This window comes from Anguilla rostrata, chromosome 4, assembly GCF_018555375.3.
Source record: "Anguilla rostrata isolate EN2019 chromosome 4, ASM1855537v3, whole genome shotgun sequence".
Classification (NCBI taxonomy): domain Eukaryota; kingdom Metazoa; phylum Chordata; class Actinopteri; order Anguilliformes; family Anguillidae; genus Anguilla; species Anguilla rostrata.
This window is the reverse complement of record NC_057936.1, coordinates 23,301,382-23,324,517: the sequence shown is the minus strand read 5'-3', so window position 1 is coordinate 23,324,517 and position 23,136 is coordinate 23,301,382. Positions and strand designations below refer to the sequence as shown.

The window sequence follows — 23,136 nt, the reverse complement described above, 5'->3', positions numbered from 1 at the left end:
CTCTCTAACTGCACTAAAACTCTGAACACCTCTTTCTACTTCAGTCCATGTTCGTTTCATGTTCTTGGTTTTACTGTTATCCAGGTAACTCCATAGTCCTGCTTCTTGAAATACCCACTGGTGTACAATGGTTTCAGTTTAGGTTTCACTTTTCCCTGGCATATGTCTAGCTTTTTGGGAAGAGAATGGACACGTTGGTATTATTCACCAAGACGTATCAGTATCATAAAAATTATTGTAATTGACAAAACTAAATTCTAATACTCAACTGATACTCATTGTTCTTCAATTTCCGAAAACAGGACTGTAGACAGCCTTGATAATTTCCCAGGTACACTTACCAGTGACAGATGTGTGCAGCATGTCCAATTCTGCAGGAAAATAATGCACAGGAATCTCATCCAGGTCCAGGAATGAAGTATGGTGATCAAGTAGCCATGAAACCACATGCTAGTTTTAAAACCAGAATCATTTCTTGCCTTCTACTGGATGAAGACATTGTGTAAAATGACTCAGTTACCACTTTAACAGGTAATGTCATATTCCACAAAAAGCAACTAGTTCACCAATGCAACGGTTGGATTTCAACCTTTTGCAAAAGTCTTCAATACAGGACATTATGATAGGCTTGCCAACTTTAAATGCACACATCTAGCACTGAAGACTCAAATTATACTCAACACTCACAAACAGTGCAGTTTCCTTGCAAAAATCCCATATATCAGATACAGAACATCTTGCATATTTCTTCCAGTAAAAAAAATTGTCAGCATATTATAAGTTATAATTTTATTACAGTCACCTAAAGTAGGCAAGCCGCCATCTTGGAAATGGTTGCAAATGCCACAACAGTTCTAGATAACTAGAGTAGCAAAGTGAGAGAGATTGCAATAGTTTAATGAGCAGCTACATTTTACACTCATTATAAAAGAATAAGAATTCATAAAAATATTTTCTTTTAATAATACACACTTAAAATACTGGGTGCAGGTAGTAGTGGGTGGTTTCCTTCACTAAGAGCCACTTTTTATTAATTTACCCTCCCCCTCCCGTTTGCCACCCCCCCCCCCCCCCAAGGTTTTAGATTTAGCTCACAGAATGAAACCATTTTATCTTTGATGTATAACTGCAGGGCCTGAAATAAAAACAAAATCAAAGGGAAACTCTGAAATACATGTAAAGACATGAACAGGAGTAAAATGTGTGTGTGTCTGTGTGCGTGTGTGTGTGTGTGTGTGTGCAATGTGTTTGGTGCACGTGATACCTTGTGTTTTGTTACATGTCATCTTAAGCCACTGACTGGACACAAAAAAAAATCATTTGGCAAACTTATCTGGGATCCAGAAAAGAAACAGGAAGCTGAAAGTGGCACATTGACCATAATAAAATAAAATTATAAGTTACTAGCAAGTTATCGTTTCGATTCAAAACTTTGCGTTTGTGTCCTTTTTTTCCATTCTTCCGTTACAGGTGAAAGGGCTCCAGTTTGTGACGCGGGGCTAAGCGCCACTCAGCAGACTCAAAACCCGCCCATCCGCAGAGACAGCAAGCACAAGGGAGAAAAGGACAGGGAGCTCGGCGCAGAGAGACGTTTATGAGGGCGGGGCCGGGGTGCGCGCAGGGGGGGTGGGGCGGGGGGGGGGGCGCTCGGTCGCTCGGGACAGGGCGTCCCATGAGAGCGGGAGGAGCGCGGGAGGAATGGCGAGGATGGGAGGCGAGTGACGTGACGGGGGACGTGAAGGTGCCGCCTGGCCCGGAGCGCCCATATCAGAGGTATTGCTGGAGGAAGTGCAGCAGCATGATCTCATAGTGCTCTCCTGACTCCGGGCAGCGGATGCTGTGCCGCTCGTTGGGGTAAATCTGTGGGGGCGAGAGTGAGGGCGAGAGCACAAGACTTATTATGGGACGCATTCTTACATAAAACACAAAACATGGCAACTAATAATAACAAAACTACATTTTTATAGGGAATGGTCACAAATAAAACACCATATGACAGGTTAATAAAAAAAACAGTCAAGTAGCCAAATAAAACAAGATAGATAAAACAAGACCAATTTAGGGAGATTCATTTGGCAAGAAAATCACAGACACACTTACTCTCATTCTTCATCCTAACCAACACTTTCAAAAGTTCAACAATGAATTCAAATACTAAAATTGCCTTTACACTGATTTTCTTTTATATTTACGTGGAGGTGGGGCTTGTGCATGGCTACAACACACATCGTAAAACTACGTGTCCCCACACTCAACAAACACTGTCTTTTCCACAAGGACCTCAAAAGCATTTCTCGGATGCCTGACCTTTTCACCGTTAGACAAATCTGATTTGACAAACATACGAGTAATCAAAAGGACTACAGTTAACATGATGGTGATATTAATATTAAATAAAGAAAATGAGTCCAAACCTGTAGCTGATATGGCTTCCCAGCACGGATTAGTTGTGACACCAGGAAATTGGTGTGGAAAAAGTGCACATTCTCGTCAAGAAATCCATGTAAAATGAGTAAACGGTTTGGCCTAGGAGAAAGTTTTAAAGTATTAAAAGCAATTCAAATGGGACAAAAATCCTGAATGAGACAAATGCATCACAAATCACCAAATTAAAACTTTCCATTGTGAAATACTTTTGCACAGATCCAGAAAGCAACACAACGTGACCATATATAATCAGTCTTGCGGACGTCGTGCATTTTTCATATACCAGTCTGCCTGGAATAACTAGGATGTCTATGGCTCCCAGCCATGGAAAAAGTACATAAATACACAGTCCTCCTGTCCCCTGCTTGTAACCCAGGCCTCCACACACACAATATATTTCACCGAAAGCAACGGAGGAAACATCTGCAGGATTCCCTGCGCTTACGCAAGACAGCAAGGCACATTAATAAGAGAGCCTGGAACAGCTCGCTCACACATCCCACACATCCCACACGTCCCGCGAACAGCTGGGCCAGCGGGGCGTGCAAACCCGTGCTGACATCCGGTGTCCGGTTGCGCTAGCGGCCAGGACAGGGCGCTCCCACGCACCGGATGCCCTATAAGGCGCCGACCGCACGCCGGGTCAGGTGACTCACTCGTTGGGCAGCTTGTCCACGTGCAGCGCCACTGACCCCGCCTCGTAGCCCTGCTGGTTGTTTTCGGGCACGTCCATGTAGCGCTCGGTGTAGCCGGTGTCATACGCCATCCACACGGTTACCGGGGCGCCCGCAATGGCAACCTGGCCAACAAAGTGACAGGCAAGGTTATGCCAGCATTTCTAGACAGGAAGAAAATAATTCTCCAAGGACAAAGAACGACCTGTTGTTTTCCCCGTTCAAAACTTGTTCCACATATGTTATAGACTGAATTGAACTTTTTTTAACCTGTCAGGTCATCTAATGTAGTGATACTGAACAAAAACCTCAGATCTTGTTTTCAACAGCATGCATGTCAGTCAAAGACCTGCAGACGTTTTGGTTAACATTTGCCATTGCAAAATGGCCCACATCTCTAAAACTTGTCAGATGTGCGAGAGCGAAAGAGAAATCTCAGAACCATGAAACACACAAGAGCCAGTTCAGCTTTTGTACAAACATGCCTGTCCCTTAATATGAAAGATTCTGTACCTGGTTCTTTCAGGGAAATGTGTACAAAGTGACTCAACTGGTTTGGCCTATTAATTTTTGTGTGTACAAAATGGATGGGCATTGTTTTTGGTCTTTATGCAAATTTGATTCACACAAGGCGTACAGAGTAACCTTAGCTTAGTGAAACAATGGCAAGGCAGATGCCACAAAGACTGTGTTAGCCTGGAGTGACTGTTAGGCCAAATGGTCAGCCTTTGAGCCGAATCACCTTGAAGACGTTGGGCCTGTGAATGAGGCCCATGAGGGACAGGAAGCCCCCGTAGGACCAGCCATGGATGGCCACGCGACTGAGGTCCACAAAGTTGTACTTGTCGGCCACGTACTGCAGGCCTTCCACCTGGTCCTCGATCTCCACCTGGCCCTAGAGATAGCATGCACAACACACAGTCTGTTACAGCCAGTCAGGATGGCCTCAATCCTGGAACAGGAAATGCAGTTTTGTTCAGCCCAGTGAATTTCCTCTTTTCAAGGCAACAGGATGAACAGCAAACATCAAGACACAAATGGGTCTTTGTGGAGCAATCTATGACAGACAAATGGCTATCAACAAAAGACCATGAACAAAGGGAGAGGCCAACTAAAAACATACGCTCAATTGTGCGTGGAACTGGGCAAAAATCAGGACGAGGAAGTTATACTTGGGTGGAATCCGTGCCTCATTGATAGCACCACCAATTTTTGGGGCCGTGAAGTCTCATTCAGTGATCACTACTAAACACTATTCAGACAAAGGTTAATGCAAGGACAAGCTCTCTCTGGATAGATCGTCTTTACCATCTTGTTTTTTAGAGCCCCTTCGAACTTCAGGCCCCTCTGACACGAGCCCCTCCCATCAATGACCACCACGGCATAGCCTAAAGAAGCAAGGGTATTCAGCCGCAGGTACTTCACCCCTTTGAAGGAGTTATTGACTAACTGGACCTGTGGAGACACACAAACGATACGTATTGCTTCATTCTCGTAAATTAGCATTGCTGAATCTTCCTGAATTTGTTCCTAGACAGCTACAATTATGTCAACCCAGTGTGGATAGACCGGTTTGACAACACTGGTATAGGAAGACAATATAAAACTAGATCACACCCAGCTCACGAAAAATTATTTAAATAGCTAGGCTGCCTGCACTGCATTGTCAGGTGATCTTGATCTGTATTATACTTGCATTAAAACACAGCCACTTTGTGACCCAAGCTTACAGCTATAGTCTACCACATACCTGAGGCCCACCATACACAAAGAGAATTGTGGGATGCTTCCTGCCAGGTATCAAGTTGTGTGGCTTGTACACCATCCCATAAAGCTGAAACCCAGACCTTCCTGGGAAATCAAATATCTCCGGTGGGATGTAATCCGAGGGGCAACCTGAAACTCAAAACAGAATGAATACCAATGGGAGAGTGTCCACTGCTAGAAATTGAGTCAAAAAACAGCAGCTAGGCCAGAGGATTTCCGCTTCCACATGCTTTTCGGCTGTCTTTTCAGTTAGGCCATTCCAGATTCAAGAGTCAAATCCAAAATCACCTGTATCACTTTTCCCACACAAACTTAGGACTGCTAACAGGCAGCAGGCAGCATAGGTAGCACTGCACCCAGACACAACAATTTAGTGAAGACTGGAGGGCAAGTCTCTTTACCGCGCTAACTTATGTACTGGAACAAGAACGTAATTACACAGGAGCCCTTAAAGTGTAGTGGTAACTCAATGTGGAAAACAGTAGAGCAGCTACACACTGCTGCCTGCCTTTTACAGTCTGACCGCAACACAAGGTCATAAGAGCCTCCAGAGCCAGGGCTCCTAAGGAAAAATACACCATAACTCCTGAAGCATTCCCTGATTGGCTGTGCCTGCAGGCGAGCACCACTTAGGCACGGTACTGTGAAAGCAATAGCCATAAAAGCAAAAACAGAAACGCTACCACGTGCCATGACATTTCACGTGTGTGTGTGCGCACACACAAATTCCAAACTTGACTTGTTCTTAACGTTAGCTTCAACACTTATTTTACAGACACTTGAAAGATGATTAAAATGGCAGCTGCCGCAGGCTCCACCCACCTGTCGCCTCCATCATGCTAGCCCAGAACTCAGGCTCCTTATGCAACGGGTCACTCTCAGGACCCTGCAGCTTGTAAACGTGAACGCAGGGAGGTGTGCTCACGTTGCTGTAGTGGCTGACAAACATGTCAAAATTCTGTCGGGGAAAGAAAGGGGGGGGGGAGTGTGTGTGCCCGAATCAGAGTTCAAAATCATTTACTAATCTCAATCACACAGAATCAGCTCTGGACAGAGAGAGAGAGAGGATAAACACAGGTCTTCACAAACAGCAGTGAACGCAGCTATGCCAGAGTGAAGCTCTTACCTGGCTAATGGAACAGCTGTGCGAGAAGCCAGGCTTGGTCAGCCTGACGATGTCCCCTGGTGAATCGTAGCTGACCACATACAGGTGGTGTTCCAGAGGGGTGTCCCTCGTGCCCTGGAAGTACACCAGCTTGGTGGCTTCATTCACCCAAATCTGTGCATGGGAAAGAAGAGGGGGTGGGAGAAAACTTGTAAGCATGTAGCAATTCAGAAATTGCCAAAAAGCTTAACTGGCTTCCTTGTTCACCTATGCTTACCTTGGACCCATGCCTGGCCAGCACCTCCCACTCCCCACTGGTTAAGGTCACCTCCTCTTTTATCGGGCACTTGAAATCCCCTACAGAAAAGACAGCCAGAGTGAATATCAATGACAGCTCTGTTTTAAAAGATACATGTCACATTCATGTTGTCCCTGCATTCTGGGAAAACTGGCTAAGAAGGTTAAGGCAGCCAAGCAAACAACTTAAAAGGAAAAAGCCAACTACTGGATTCGTACACCATTTTCCCTGGCAGTAAAGAAGCTAAAGAAGCATTAATATGAAATGAAAGTAGTTCACTTCAATACAACACCAGTCAACAGAACTATTATAACACAGGCATATTTACAATAAAAGTGGGAGCCTTCCCATTCATCGAGGAGGGGGGATGTCCATATAAAAATAATTAGTACTCTACAGAGAAAGATCACGAGAATGTGTCATTTCCACTTCTCTCTTCTTGCACCCTTTCCTCCCCCCCTTCCCCTCGTGCCTAAACAGAGTCACCATTTCTGCTTTCATTCTTAAAGAATTACGCCAATCAGATAAGGAAGACCAGTGGCTGTCCTACCGTCAGTATAGCTGTAGTCCCGGGACCACTGGTAACAGCCTGGTTGTAACAGCGATGTGATTTTGTACAGGTGGCAGAAGCCTGTTTTTGACTCATTCACCCAGAGAAAGGTGATCTCATCATCATTCGTCTGGATGAACGGGTAGAAGATGTCGTGAACCTGTCGGCGTAAAAGTGAGCATGTTTAAGGTCTACTGCAAAGCAACATGTGGAGAGCACAACAAGGCCATCAAATGAAGCCCCAAACAGTAGTGAGATGGAAAAATGTCTGACAAATGCAAGCTGAAAGGAAGTGTGGGAGGAACCTTCTGTCACATCGTACATTAACATGACAAATAAGCCATTTCAGTGTAGTTCAGGACATATGCAAGAGCCCCCATTTTGTCCCCACCCCCGGGCATCTCACGTTAATCCAGATGTCAGTAACTTCCTCGTAGATGACGAAGGGGTGGACGCTCTCGGGCACGGCCTCCACGCTCTCCTGCCTCTGGGCCTGGTCTTCGCAGACGGGGATGAAGAGCGCGGGGGGCAGCAGGACCAGCTGCAGCCTCTGCTGACTCCTGTCCAGCAGCACAGCCCAGGCACTGCAGGGAGGAACACAGGCTAGCTCACTCAACCACAAGGCACAGGTAGGAACCAAACGCCACCATTTCACTAGCGTCAGCAGTAAAAGTCATCACTTTTCGAAGTAACATTGCGGCAATTGTTTGCGCTTCCCGGTACGTACAAAAGGGATTTAATTATTATGTGGATTTATACTTATGAATTCGAACAGCAACAGGAAATGTGCACAATCATTGCTCCACTTCATAATCCAAAATGAAAATCCACGCAATAACAATATTCCACTTATACATGGAATTGGACTGCAGTGTGATGCACTTTCACCTTTAGGGATGTAGAAAAAAGCACTCGCACCAGCAGGAATACAGAGCGAAGTGCTTTCACTCACTTTTTCATCTGCAACTTGAATGTGATGTAGAGCACTCATGTACATAAAAGTTTTAATCACTCATACTGCTACCACGCAATCCATTTTTGGACTGCTGAAGCAAACGGCAACAAAAAATACAAGGGTTTGGAAGTGGCTGCGTTTAGACTCACAATTTGCCGTCCTTGGTCCAGCCGGCCCGAGCGATGTACTCCACCCCGGGAAACAGCGTGGTGAAGGGCAGAACCAGCTCTTTGTCTTGCGTGCTCACGATCTGCACAAAAGCACGATTCAGAGCCTCAATAGAAATACCTTCATCCACAGACAATGAATATCCCATCCGAGCCAAACACATCTCTTACTCTGCCAAGGTGGTCAGTCTTGATCTCTGCCAGTTTGAGGGTGATTTGGGGGTTTTTACTCCCTGTGGGAAAAAAAGACATTCAGTACCTATTTTGTGTTTTTGAGTTTTATCTCTTCCTGGAGGGAAATTGTGTCTTATACACTAGGGAATCTGAACGGGGGCGAGACAAAGGCGGTCAAAGTTAGGCCAGGATGGCTACTGCAGTTTCGCAGTTCAGGAGCAGAAAGTGCCTTTGGCATGGGCTTTAGCACCCCTAAACATTATCAAAAGGCCTTTAATTGCAGCAGTGAGTCAGGAGCCGGAACTCAGTTCACGGTCTCAGCAGACTGCTTCAAAGCCAAGTCACCTCAGGATGAAACAGGGGGGGTGACCTCAGAACGAGGGGTGACCCAGGTTATTCCACATCTTCGATCTCGCCCCTGCAAGCCCGCTTGTTGAGCTGCACATGAAGTGTCATCCTGCTGCCCTGTGCTTGTGCGAGTGAATCCATCAGCAAAGAGTGCTGATAAGTACAACTGTGCATCCCATACAGACTGTTTACCTGTGGATTCATGCATGGCTGTGTTAGATGCTTGGTCCGTGCTCTGTGCTGTGCGGTGGTGTGTGCTCTGTGTGCAGCTGCACACTGTGCGTGAGAGGGGTCTCACCTGTGCGGGGGTATCTGTAGGCGCTGTGCTGTGCGGTGGTGTGTGCTCTGTGTGCAGCTGCACACTGTGCGTGAGAGGGGTCTCACCTGTGCGGGGGTATCTGTAGGCGCTGTGCTGTGCGGTGGTGTGTGCTCTGTGTGCAGCTGCACACTGTGCGTGAGAGGGGTCTCACCTGTGCGGGGGTATCTGTAGGCGCTGTGCTGTGCGGTGGTGTGTGCTCTGTGTGCAGCTGCACACTGTGCGTGAGAGGGTCTACCTGTGCGGGTATCTGTAGGCGCGTGCTGTCGGTGGTGTGTGCTCTGGTGCAGCTGCACATGTGCGTGAGAGGGTCTCACCTTGCGGGTATCTGTAGGCGCTGTGCTGTGCGGTGGTGTGTGCTCTGTGTGCAGCTGCACACTGTGCGTGAGAGGGGTCTCACCTGTGCGGGGGTATCTGTAGGCACTGTGCTGTGCGGTGGTGTGTGCTCTGTGTGCAGCTGCACACTGTGCGTGAGAGGGGTCTCACCTGTGCGGGGGTATCTGTAGGCGCTGTGCTGTGCGGTGGTGTGTGCTCTGTGTGCAGCTGCACACTGTGCGTGAGAGGGGTCTCACCTGTGCGGGGGTATCTGTAGCACTGTGCTGTGCGGTGGTGTGTGCTCTGTGTGCAGCTGCACACTGTGCGTGAGAGGGGTCTCACCTGTGCGGGGGTATCTGTAGGCATCAGCCTTCCGTTCCTCCAAGGCTGGAGAGGGCACATGAATAATCTCCACCTCCGACTCGTCCACCTCTTCATATAACAACTGTAGAGTCTTCCCTCCGTCTGAGTCTGACACAAGAGGGGGGGGAGGGAGGGAGGGGGAGAGAGAGAGAGAGAGAGAGAGAGAGAGAGAGAGAGAGAGAGGCAGAGAGAGAGAGAGAGAGAGAGAGAGAGAGAGAGAGAGAGAGAGAGAGAGAGAGAGAGAGAGAGAGAGAGAGAGAGAGAGAGAGAGAGAGAGAGAGAGAGAGAGAGAGAGAGAGAGAAAGGCAGAGAGAGAGAGAGAAAGAGAGAGAGCGTTAAGGCCTCGGATATATCAAATACACAACAAATAAGATTTTGGATCATTTTAACAGCTGAACACTGGCCTTACTACCAACTCAATCTTTTCATCAGTGAACCTCAAAATACATACAATACATTCTTGAAAGAAACAGCCATTCTGGTTGATAGCTCTTAAAGCACGTCAAGCCATAAAGAACCCAAAAGGCTCTGACTGTAATGGAAAGCTGTTGGCTTGGTTTAAAGGCTTATGGGATGTGGTTCTCATTCGTGCCTGGAGTTCTTCTCTAATGAAAGGACCTCTTTTTCTGCCATTAAATGAAATTGCATCTTGCTTAAACCCTGATGAACAAAACATTTCTCTTTTGTCTCAAAACCAAATTGTCTAAACATTTCATTTTCATAACCACACTGAAAGAGCAGAGTCACAACACATAAACTCCACACCATCAATCTTTGGAAGTGGGTAATGAAATACACACACGCACAATTTCCATTCGGTCTGAGTTAAAATAATAACTGAAACAGGGCTGCCCAGTCCTGTCCCTGGAGATCCATCCTGCAGATTTTCAAAGCACACATCACTCCACAGCTAGAGATCACATTGAGTTGCCACTGACTAGAATCAAGTGTGCCAAATTAGGGCTGAAATGGAAACCGACAGGATGGTAGCTCTCTAGGAACAGGGTGGGGCAGCTCTGCTCTAAAATGGTAACGCCTGACTCAGTCCTGTCTGACAGGCAGGGGGCGTAGTGCTCCACTCACCTTCTGCTGCAGCTGGGGACCACCAGTACCCTGTGAACCGATCAAACTCCTCCTGGATCACAAATGTGGCCACACCGGCAGACTTTGGGTCCTCTTTTACATTGTTTAACCCTGCAGTAAACAAATGGACAGGGCTGAGTGCGCAGACTGAGACGCATCAGAAGATAAAAAGGCAGTCAAATTATACAACGTACGTATCTTTTCAGAAAAATTTATATGGAGCATTTGGACTAAAATTATCATACATAATAAACAATAACAGTAAAAGTATATGGGGTTATTATTGTACACTATATCATTACGCTCTGTTTGGACTGTTCAGAATAACAAGTCAATGCGCTGGGCTTACTGGATGGCTGTGCAAGTAAGGATGGAGGCTACTCACAAGAGAGTCTAAAGAGTGAGTTGTTAGTTTACTGCTATACAAACCTGCTACCTTAGCCAGCTAGTTAGATTGTTTGTACAAGCCCTGATTTTGCCAGTAAGTGAAGTCTGCAATGTAATACAGGGTACAGGTACACTTAAGACATCACCAATAAGCATTCAGTAAAGTCTCTAGATCATTATTGCTCAGAGTAACAACAACAACTAGGTGCACCGACTGACTGTCACACTGGCTGGAGCAGACTCAGTTAAAAAAAAACCTATTTGTGGATACATTTGCATATCTTGCTGTGAAGAATGCCATAAAAACCAAAAAGTAATGCAAGCAATTACACACATGACACATGATGTCTAAATGTACACCAAGTCATTGTCAAATGAACACCCATATACCACTACAACTTTTCAGAACAAAATAACACATCAAGATAATAAAAATGTATTATTACATTTGTCTGTCCGGGAGAGACCTGTTTGTGCAAAAAAATTGTCAACCCAATTATTTTTCTTGTAAGATACAAACGAAATATTTATGAATCTCATATTATGTGTGTACGGTTCATATTATTTATTTAATGATTTATGAGAGGATATTAACCCCATAAAAGTGAGAAACACTGTGGCAGTTGGAAAGATTGAATGAAGCGCTGCTCGGACCTTTAATGAGCGCTGCACTCTGACCTTTGTGACAGAAGGTCAGCCTCCTCTCCTCCCCGGACTCAATGCTGGCCACCCATAGGTCGTTGTTACTGATGAAGGCGATGAAGCTGGCGTCCCCCGGGCAGATCTTGGGGTCCATGCGAGTCCCTGAGCACTGCGTCTTGATCTCCACTGGCTTCATCGGGGCGGTCTGCTAAACGACAGAGAGGCTTTCAGGCACGGGGGGCCCGCAGACCTGACTGCGGATGCACGCGGGTTTACGGGGCAGAACAATTGAGAGGAACGATCGGGGCGTGGCTCGCTTTGTACACTCACAATGAAACCGTTGTGACCGCCGTCGCGGCAGTAGAAGAGGCTGTTGCTGGCCTGGAAAAGGAAAAGGCCGCTGTGGGCGTGGTAGTCGTACGACGTGATCCCAAAGACTCCCAGCCGCTTCCTCTCTCTCAGGAGCTCCTCTTCCCTGGAGTAGACCCCATGATGGGGCGTTGCCTGGAGGAGCCAAACAAGCCAGTGGTGAAAAAAAACAGGCCCACACAATCTCTGTAGCACTAATTTTATCTAAAAACACGTATTCCTCAAATAAATCTTAACTCTGATTGGTTGAAGAGAAAAAGAAAACACCATGGTCTTGTAATAAAGAGGCAATCCAGTCAGGAACAGACTTCACACTAGACCGAATTATAAGGGCCTTTATTTATGCAGAAAGAGTATGCCTGCCAACACCGTGCTAAATAAGCATTATTTACAGCAATGTGTTACTCCCTCCCAGGGAGGCTGTGCAACCGTGTGTGTCGGTACTAAAGACAATCTCCTCATTAGCCAGAAAAGTTGGTTATTTTTCCACAGTCCAGCTGCATACTCCCTTTTGGCTTTTCACTCAAGGCCTGTAGGAGTTGAGGATAGGATGCAGTCTGAGATATACTGGTACCTAGCTCACAAGGTTTCTCATCGGATGGAAAACAACAAGCTAAGTTGAATAGGACAGAATGCATCATGTTATATAACCTGTAAGATAAAACATAATAAAAATAAAAATAAAACATGTTAACCTTTCAATTCCTCCTGTTTTTAGATCACAGCAACTTCTGTCTGTCTGGCAGGAAATGTTCACTGGCTCTGGCTACAGAAACACTTAAGCCCATTACTCATGTGTCTACGCAAACAGGGGAAATCACTGCGTTAGACTACACTGTGCTCAGTCTGTGTTTACAAACAAATATATGGTTCTTCAGGGTACAGCAGGCTCTGCGGTGTATTTTAAGTGCTGAACATTTTTAGATTCTTGTTTGTACAAAAAATAAAAGTTGCTGCCTTTTTCCAATTTGTTTGACAAGATCAACTGTCGTAACAGTGACAAATCTCTGCACTCACTGGGATCAAAGAACGTCAGCTGAACATGCAGCAGATGGTGAAAACGCACCTCCACAAAGGTCAGCAGCACTGGGGCAGAAAGCGGAGCCCTACCTGAAAGTGATCCAGCATCTGTTTCCAGGATAGCACCAGGAGGGCCTCTTTCCGAACCTTCTTGGGAATTTCAGAGTAAAGTAGTGAGTTTTCCCTGCTTCCATAGGGCATTCCTGATTGGACACAGTGCAAAGGAAAAAACTCAGACAGACCTTTGAATAGCGGTAGGACCAAATGTCCTTGCCGCTACCCACAAAGCTTGAGACAATCAAACCTGTCTTTTCTGAGAAGGAAGTACTGAAGCTCACTCCAGGAGAGGGAAAATTCTCTTGACCTGATCATTAAGGTCGAACTTTCAAATACTTTCGCTAATAAGACAACTTATCTACATGAAGTACAATAAACATAAATACCAATGGTAGAGCATGTCATACACACTCACACTTATTACAACAAGACAGCCATACTCTTGCCCCAAGGGCGACCTCTAATGGCCTCAACAAATGTTATTGTAAGACACACGACACTGCTATCTTCGGTTAAGGTGCAAGTCCAAAGCAGGGCAAATCAATTGGCACGAAACACAAACACAAATTTAATATTCATGGTGTTTAATTAAAGTAAATTCAATATACATTGCAAATCCTGAGAAAATAGACTACCATGCTTACTGTCCTACTTAAAAGCACGTGAATACCAGCGCTGTGACCATGTTGCATATAAAAAAGACGATGTTTATTCCTAGGTATGTGACAGATAGACTGACAGAGACAGACAGAATGACAGACAGACATACAGACGGACAGATAGATAGACAGATACTTCATGTGTCCAACAGGAAATTACATTATCGTATAAGATAAATACTTTATTTGAAAAGGGGGAAAAGGTGAGCTCACCGAGGTAGTAGAGTCGGTGGGAGTGGGGACCTGACTCATCTTGTTTCTGCACAAACTGGAAGTCATGAGGCGCTTTGTTGACAATCATTCCAGAGTACTTGCGGCTGCTGTGGATGATGTCACGCAAGCCGTCCCAAGAGTGCTTCTCTACAAAGAACTGGGAGGGGACATCCTCCATCTCCACCACCTCTGTACTGTCTGAGAGCTCATCCACCGCAGTCATTCTGACAGCTGTAAAACTAAACACACAGCACTGAGAGTTAACACTGTATCACACAATGAAGGCAGTACAGTAGAAATACATGTATATAAATTAAACAGAGATTGACCGCTCATCCCTTACAAATAGCAAGTGATTATATTCACGACTTACAAATCACCCCCCAGAACAAATACATGACATCATACCTTTTCCAACTACCTTCAGTTTCGTCTTCAAGTTTGACCTTCTTTACTCTATGCATTAACCGGCCAACAAGCCTCAACCAGATTTGGCAACCTAATAAGAGATAAAATATAATCAATAATAAAGGTCTTTAGTTCACAGAAACCAACTACTCATTTACATAGTGAACTAATCAAACTAAAGTATTGACACGAACACTGGTCTCCCCAAAATATATACATTTATTTCCCCCCCCCCATTCACCAGTATATTGCATTTGGTTTACATTATTGACCAGCACGCTAAATAACACTCAACTGCATTACAATCCAAATTCTCAACTGACAAGAGGGCACCTTTCAGCGTAACTGCACAAATATATGCATAAAATAAGTTTTAAAGGTACTACAAAATCACATTATGCGCACAAAATAAAAAAACAGCCATATTAATATCGATAATTAGGGAAAAAAAATCTGGCATCAAGTGGTATCATTCCTGAAGAGGTTTAGTGTTACTACAAGTACACCTTTTCATAGCAAATGGACAAGGACAAACCACTATCATCAAAATACTTTCCAGCATAACAAGAGGAAATTCCCATGTCAAATAATATCCAAACCTAAATACGGTGCCAACAACAGATTCCGCCCTGCAAAACTTCCATAACCCGCAAGAAACTATATAAAAACAGGCCACAGGTAGTACAACCGAAGAGATGGGCAGATTCATGACAAAATTCTTCAGTGGAAGTCTTCACAGAGTTATAGCACCAGAACATCTCTCAAATGGATGATCCTCTTCCAGTACGTGTCTAACTCCTTCTGCCTCTGTGACCCAAAGTGATGCGACACCACATAGCAATGGCGTCTCAATGAGAACATACCGCATACATGAGGAATGTCCTGTCCTAACTCCACATTTTCAAAGTGCAATAAGTTGAAAAGAAATTTCACAGGGCAACCAACAAGACTATTATAAGAAGCAAGGCAAGCATTCATAAGATTTCTTAGAGCTAACTGAATACTGAACCACCACACGGCAAAGAGACATCTCCTGCACCATTTTATGATTCTATGACTGTGACTTATCTTGTCCTCATCTGACCTTATTCTAGTTTCAGCTCAATTAATTAATACTCGCTAGCATTTTATCAATCTTCTTCTTGATTTCTACTTTTGGCTGAACTTGATTCAAAACTACATTCTTTTTTTCCATCATCCTATTTGTATGAAACTGAATAAATATTAAAATAAATATAAAAGTTTAAGTACAATTTCCAAATATGCCATGTTTTTTTTTTTTGGGGGGGGGGGGGGGCGGGTTGAAAACTGTACGTTCTCATAACAATGGGCTGAATAACAAGTGAGATGAATACAAAAAATCAGTATTGTATCACTAGTATATGAACTACATTAATAGGAACTTAAAACTACTTCAATGGAATTTTACATTTTAAAAAATCTGGGCAGCAAGACACGTTTTTACTGGGACTTAGCACAGGTTCCCCCAGATTCTCTTGAAACAACGGAGTTTTGTTGCGGTTTTAAGGACTTTGCGTGAAAGCGGCCGTTTACGACACCATCCATCACATCATTAGTAGGCTAAACAGACAGCCATCTCAAGGTGGTTTTGACTACCTTGCCATTTAATACTTTTTACTTCGTCATAAAAGCTTACTTTAAATGTAAATGCAAATAAATAATGTAGGCTTCCATTTTAACTTCACGCGTAATTTACTTGTTACTACATTTTCTATCACTAGTGATCTCCGGGTTTTCAGCGCTACATTACCTCACCAACGTTACATTGTTTTACTTGAGGCATCAGAACGGAGCACCACTGCACTGGCTAGCGTTACTTGCAACAATACAACCTGACATTGCCTGGAGCGCATCCATTCTTTTCTCTTGTGTGTGACTAGACAACATGAAAACGATCCGGCTAATCAGCGGAATCCCTAATGTGTTACTACGGTTAGCTACGATTTTTTCATTGGCATGGTGCGTGGTTTTCAAAAAAGAACGTAGTAGAAAATCAAATTTCAAATTGAGCTCGCTTAAATGACAAAATTTCCAAGACTGTCACCAATACACCACAACCAAACACACAATTCGTTAGCCATCTAGTTAAACAAAAAACGATTCCTGGCACACATTTTTCAAACGTTCATAGCTAGACTAGTCATAACAGAATTGCCATTTGTAAATGGCAATATGATGCCTCCTTTATCCGGTGCTACAGAGCTATGGTATTAATTGTTGTTAAAATCGCAGGAACGTTCAGGAACGATATTCACGCACATCGCTCACGAAGAATAAAATATATTGTTCAGTTCTTTACGTTTCATTCATTACATTTACTCAACACGACTGATAAGACAAAAACAAATCCGCCTGTTAGGAAGCCACCTATTTGTAGCTCTTGCTGCAGCTAACGTTAGCTAATTGTCTAGCTGCCTATGTCGCTCATAAATGGGAACCCGCATATCAGTAGCTGGCTGGTTCCGATGACAAAGTGCCTAGCTAGCCAAGAACGATAGCTAGTTAGCGATGTAGCTAGCTAGTTGGCAGGATCGCAAGACAATTCTGTACGGTAGCTGGGCAGGCAATTATTTGATTAGCTAGCCTAGCGCTAGCTCACATCGAAATAAAGTCACACTAGGTGACTAACATTATGTTAGTACTGCACGGTTTATTACACTGAATTGCAAACCAGGTACCAAGCGAGGAAGTCTACTCGTTTGAAAAACCCCATTCATTAAACAGACATAACCTTAAGTATAGCTAGCTAGTCGGCTAATGTTAAGTCATTGTCGGTACTTCGCTACAGTCCTTAGCTTGCTGTAGCTAACACTACCTACACAGTATAGTTAGTTTTGGCAGCTACCTACGAAGCCGGCCAGCATACGTACGACCGGTACTTACAGATCCAGTTCCAGCCTCTTGTTAACTCTTTCACCAGTTCTCAGTCCGAAATCTATTGATATCAAAAACAACAATTTTGAAGGATTGCGTCCATGGCCTGGAATATAGACAGGAAGAGTCAATAAACGATCACGGAAACAGGCAGGGAAAGCCCAAGCAGCAGGAACCTTTAACCCGGGAGAGATTACTGCAGTGCTAAACAAGGCACACGGGAAACGTGTCCCGGTCAGTTCCTAATACAAGCGCATTTCATTTAGCTTCTTACCATAGCAAAAAAAGTTACAGGTAAGTGCAGGTACGAAATCCGTTTCGCTTGTTTCGTCTAAAGTTGAAGGTTGGGATGTGGGTAGGGGTTAGCTAATCCTAAACTTGCGTGTATAGGGACAGCATCAGCCTCTAGCATATGGATTGAATGGAGGCACTGAATATGGTAATAGAAAAATATTCAATCAATGACAACAACTATTCACGTTTAGGCGTAACATTTCCATGAAGCGCTCAGTTTTGGGACAAAACCTAGATAAATCAAGACTATTTTTATCTGTCAGGATAACTTATAATGTTACTTGTGATTATTAGTCTGCAGTTAGTGTCACGTTAAGTATTCCGCTTTCTCTTATATTTTTTCCATACATAACAATTATATAGCCTCATATTGCATTATAATCACTCACACCATAAGTTACTAGGCAATATTATTGTACTATGGGTTGTTTTCCTAGACATGCATTAAGCCTGGTCCTAGACTAATTTTGTTTCCCATGGAAATTTGCATGGATTTTTTGTTTTTAGCCTAGAACTACGTATTATAGCCTGACAAGGACTCACAGGTATTGTTCCTGAGACTGTCCATCAGCCAGCCCAGAGGCTTTAAGCCTGCTGCATTTAGCAATTCTTGCCTTATGAACAGAGGCAAGATATTTCAAATGAGTTAGAGTGGTTTAATAGCACACACATTGGGATTCACGGATAAACCACAAGTGTCAGAATTTGGTCCTGGAGGGCTGCAGTGTCTGCTGGTTTTTTGTGCGCTCCACCACCAGTGATTCTTTTAAACATGTTGATTGCCTTGAGTTCACACACTTCATTCTCAAGGCCTTAACTGGCTGCTGATTTGAAAGGAAAGAGCAAAAACCTACAGACACTGCAGCCCTCCAGGATTGGAGTTTGACACCCCTAGAGTAGACAAGCTTACATTTTGAACAAGAAACTCGATTGTTATAGGTGTCCACATTCATCAGACAGGAGCCTATTTATTTACCTGACTATAATTTGATTAGTTTACCGTATGTAATTGTTTGCAATGTTGCACAATAAGCATAGTATAAACACAGGAATTTTAGTCTTTGCATGTATAGCTATTTCTGACAATGTGGTTTAAGAGGGTAAATAATCCTGCTAAACATGAAAAGCACTTAAGAAAAATGAACAGCTTGTTAAAATGCTGGGATTGCAATTGCGGTTGAAATGAAAACCAGCATACACAGGGGTGCCCCAGGACCGAGTGTGGGTGCCATACTGTAGACTGCGCAGTAGCAGCTGCGATTTCTCACGCATAACTATTACAAAATAATGTTAATGTATCTTCCACATTTACCAATGTTGCTGGCATTCTGAGTTTGCCTGGCTCTCAAAATTTTACATACAAAACTAGCAAAGACTTCGAAGAACGGAACGTGTCCCCTGAACTTGTTGCACCAGTGATGCAAGGATTACGTTTTATGTCAGTTGTATTACCCCTCTACATAATGCATTACAGGCATTTTGCATAATGAGAATCTAACAGATTTTTTCTTGCAAGACCTCCTCATGAGTCTTCTGGGTGGCTCCCTGTAGTCAAAGTTTGAGTGGCAAGTTGCCTAGCATCCAAGCATTAACTGGTTTGCTGCAAATTTTCCAGAAAGTGCCCTCTGTTTTGGTAGCAATCTTGGCAGACAAAATCATAAAATTGACAAGAGTATGTTCCAATGTACCTAAACATGATTAATTTGGCTGTTATACCATATGAAGTTACATCAAACGACAGTGGAGGATAATGGACAGTAAGGCTATATCAGAACAGAACCTCTGATTGAAGCCGGCGTCAGAATGACAACTGCCATTTCCAGCCAGTGACCTGTATGCCAACCCCTCCCTATTTTAGGGCACAAATGGTATAAATACAAACGGCAACCAAGTTTCAACATTCATGTTGATGAGCACAGATGTGACCTCATGATTAGAAAAATAACTAATCTGCATTAAAAATATATCAGCCAGGGGTGCATCAAAAACCATTCTGGGGCATGCATTTTGCATCCTCATAATTGTTCACAATCTTGGAATTGGCCGAATACCACCAAGTTTGACTTAAACCATCGCCCTGATATTGACCTCATGACCCTGATATTGTGGATCAAAAAAAAAACAAACACACATTTAACCTCCATTTCTTCTCCCATCATTCACCCAATTCTGACCAGCCAATCTGAAGCTTTGTTCAATTTGTCACTAAGACTGAAACAGCAGTGTTGTGTCGTTCGTGAATGATTCGTTCAAAAGAACAAATCTTTTGGGTGAACAAACTGAACTGAATCACTTCCTGAAACAATCCGTTCATTTCTCAGTCAGTTCAGTTGAGCTCTCAGTCAGTTGCGAGCGAACGTGATTCGTTCGCAGGGATTCACTCACTCACTGAGTGAGTGATTCAAGGCGCACACACACGTTACTGTTTGGACAGCTAGAGGACAGCTATAAGGATACACTCACTGAACGGAGCGCGTGCGTCGCTGCTAATCTGTATATAATAAACAAAACAAACAATATGGGATATTTTCAGATGATACAGTACACTGAAAAGAACTGCTTTACCCATCACTATGAAACAAGAGTGCTTTCAAGATGAGCCATCTAATCAAAATGTTGTACAAGTTTAACATGTAAAATTAATTTTAATTTAAGTTGTGTGTCTAGTTCCTGTAAAATTAAGATGCAAGTTCCCACTGTGCACATCACAGGACTTTTTTTTTTTAAAGCTGAAAATGGGAATCTAAGTGCCCTCAAACTGCATTAAAGTAACCTTGATGGATAACAATCCAAGAGACCATGTTTAGAAATACGAACAAGAAACAGATATCGGAACCGAAGATGGTAAATTGTGTTCAACATTTATTTACACCCACACAAACCACACCATTTCTACTTTAGCGGAATGAAGCGGGAAGAATGGGTGGCTCCAATGCCAGGGCGACCGTGCTTAACAGGCTTGTAAGTGATGGAGAACTCTCCCAGGTAGTGGCCAATCATTTCGGGCTGAAAAGGAACAAGGCTACACATTAGTCCATTATTCATTCATTCATTTCTTCCCAACACACCCAAGTAGTTAGTCATTTTGTCGTATCGACCAAATGCCATTATTGGGGGTGTCGGGGGAAGAGACACTATGGCACTAGTCTATTTTTTTCAAACAATGCAGAGTCATAACAAATACAGTGAACCTTCATCATTAATACATTTAAACTGTATTTTTAAAGGAGGCTAGCCATGTTATTCATGCCATCTGCAAAAGAACAAATTCTGGACAGTTTGATTTTTAAACATTTTTTACATTGACAACATCAATGATAGTGTTAAGAAAGAAGTCAAGATATGCAGAATATACATGTTAAGACATTTACAATCACCTTGATTCAGAGAGAATGCTTTGATTTCTCACCTTGATTTCCACCTGGTTGAAAGTCTTGCCATTGTACACTCCAACCATGGACCCCACCATCTCAGGCAGGATAACCATGTCCCTCAGGTGAGTCTTCACCACTTCAGGCTTCTCCATGGGGGGTGCCTCTTTCTTGGCCTTGCGCAGACGCTTCAGGAGAGACTGCTGCTTGCGACGCAGACCACGGTTCAGCCTTCGGCGCTGACGGGCGCAATACAGCTGCATCAGCTGCTCACTGGTAGAAAAGAAGTTTAAATTTAAGTAAAACACTGAGCACTGCCACAATCTCATTCTGTAAGCATACGTCCCATAATGACAGCCTCAGCATTCTGCTATTCTCCAGCTAAGCTGTGTGGCCATTTTGTTTGTGTGTGCTTAATTTGCAGCTGGCACAGAAAAAAAATCCTGGGGGTTGACCAACCAGAGTAACTTCTCTTACATGAAGATACAAGTGGCAGCAGACAAAAACCTTGCCTCCTTGACAAAGGCGATTAGGGCAGTTATGTACCACTCTGCAGGGTTGGCATGGAAATTTTTCCAGACAGAAGCACCCTATGCTCTCTAGTGGGACATGCAAACGAAAAAGACATCCATGTGCCAAGTTTCATACGGTCATTTAATATGTAAAGTACATTATCACCTTCACGTTTTCCACAGAACTGTAAGACTATTAAAAGTTCCCGAAGTGAATACACATGTTTAATAAAGACAGTCCTGGGCAAAGGGTTCTACCATGTTCATCAACTAAAGCAGTCATCAGAAAGCACTTAGTTGCTGTGAGTCCGTAATGACCACACGATAAAAAGGTAATGTCACTCACTAGGACATGTCCAGAAGCTGGTCCAAGTCTACGCCTCTGTAGGTAAACTTCCTGAAGGTACGCTTCTTCTTCTGCTCAACGTCCGCCTGGAAAAAACATTGGTAGGCTAATTTAGTTAAATGGTACACCATGGGGAGGGTTTAGTAACAGATACAAAACAAATATCTTGTTAGTGAAAAACCATGCTAAGACTGAACGAAAACTAGCGACCAAACAAAGTGTCCAACCCTGCGTTACATTAATTTCCACATTTCTGCAACATATTTATTTGAAAACATGCTTCAACTACAGTGAAACGTTAGCTAGCCAGTAATAACGACAGCGGCCCTGAATTCACCAACACCAGCCTGGCAACTAGACAGATTTCAGAAAATTAAAAATACTGATTTCTAACCATTCTCGTATGTAAAACGTTGTATTGTGCTGTTATTCTAGCATCAATGAAGCACAATTAGGCACGATGGACAAAGATTGTAAAGGGGTAAAAATAGCGCTGAAATGATGTGACCCACCATCTTGCCAGAGTTTTCCGGAAAAGAACGTTTTAGTTCTCGTTTCCCTTGTTATCGCGTGGTTACAATTTCCGTCAGCGTCGTAAATGCGTAAAACCATAGAGACGAGATATACGTAACACTCCACCATCAAGATCCAGAGCCGTAGATCAATAAAGAGCGTACGCGGACTTGATTTGTTTAAAGTTCTTATATAGAATTGTACATCCCACTAGCAAAAAAATTTGCATTTCTTTGTATAATTACCTTTGTTGTGTATTTGTTGTGCTTGTACTTGTTATCAAGATATAATTTTTTAAAGAGAGAGAGAGAGCGTAAATGCATGTGTGCTGGATTGGTTAGACCTATGGTATTTGGAGCTTTTACAGGGTGGAGGTTGCTTGCTTAAGGTACTATGGAAACAGAAACTGTTATACACCTTATTACAATACATATCTTAAATACATTTTTTATGATATTTGTATGTTTAGACTGCCTGCCAAAAAGACATCTTTTATTTATGTTTAACTTGAATTTTGGGGGGGCATTAGTGGGTAGCACTGTCACTTAACTGCAAGAAGGTATTGGGTTCGAATCCAGGCCTGGGCCTTTCTGTGTTTAGTTTGCATGTTCTCCCTGTGTCTACGTGGATTTCCTGCCACAGTCCAAACACATGCAGGAAGGCTAATTGGAGATTGAATTTCCCATAAGAAAGAATGGGTGAGTGAATGGTGTGTGTGCCCTGCGAGAGATTGGCGACCTGTCTAGGGTATATTCCTGCCTCTCACCCAATGCACGCTGGGATAAGCTCCAGCACCCCCTGCGACCCTGACCAGGATAAGTGGGTATTAAAGACATTATAACAGGGCATTAGAAGATATATAGAAGATATAAGATAAGGTAAGATAAGGATTTAGAGAACACATATTA

At 43.6% G+C, this 23,136-nt stretch overlaps 2 protein-coding genes across 6 annotated transcripts; both read right to left on the bottom strand.

Annotated features, from left to right (window-relative positions):
- Positions 1-774: 774 nt before the first annotated feature.
- On the bottom strand, positions 775-17,401 carry dpp9 (dipeptidyl-peptidase 9). 5 transcript variants are annotated; one of them, XM_064331538.1, is made up of 21 exons: positions 17,202-17,401; positions 14,298-14,388; positions 13,890-14,128; positions 13,051-13,163; positions 11,902-12,075; positions 11,584-11,776; positions 10,543-10,653; positions 9,439-9,567; positions 8,115-8,176; positions 7,926-8,026; positions 7,228-7,405; positions 6,822-6,981; positions 6,251-6,330; positions 5,995-6,147; positions 5,691-5,826; positions 4,852-4,997; positions 4,410-4,556; positions 3,844-3,996; positions 3,084-3,226; positions 2,415-2,526; positions 775-1,860 (listed from the first exon to the last, which is right to left on the bottom strand). In XM_064331538.1, exons 2-21 carry the CDS (start codon positions 14,351-14,353, stop codon positions 1,768-1,770), a joined length of 2,679 nt encoding a protein of 892 aa, XP_064187608.1. In that variant the 5' UTR covers positions 14,354-14,388; positions 17,202-17,401; the 3' UTR covers positions 775-1,767. The 5 variants fall into 5 exon arrangements, with proteins under 5 accessions (XP_064187608.1, XP_064187607.1, XP_064187610.1 ...); XM_064331537.1 differs by having other exon boundaries at positions 11,584-11,779; positions 17,202-17,399; XM_064331540.1 differs by having other exon boundaries at positions 11,608-11,776; positions 17,202-17,399.
- Positions 17,402-20,328: 2,927 nt separating this feature from the next.
- rps15 (ribosomal protein S15) lies at positions 20,329-22,378 on the bottom strand. The gene is made up of 4 exons (XM_064331544.1): positions 22,228-22,378; positions 21,716-21,801; positions 20,896-21,130; positions 20,329-20,492 (listed from the first exon to the last, which is right to left on the bottom strand). Exons 1-4 carry the CDS (start codon positions 22,228-22,230, stop codon positions 20,379-20,381), a joined length of 438 nt encoding a protein of 145 aa, XP_064187614.1. The 5' UTR covers positions 22,231-22,378; the 3' UTR covers positions 20,329-20,378.
- Between the last annotated feature and the right edge of the window lie 758 nt (positions 22,379-23,136).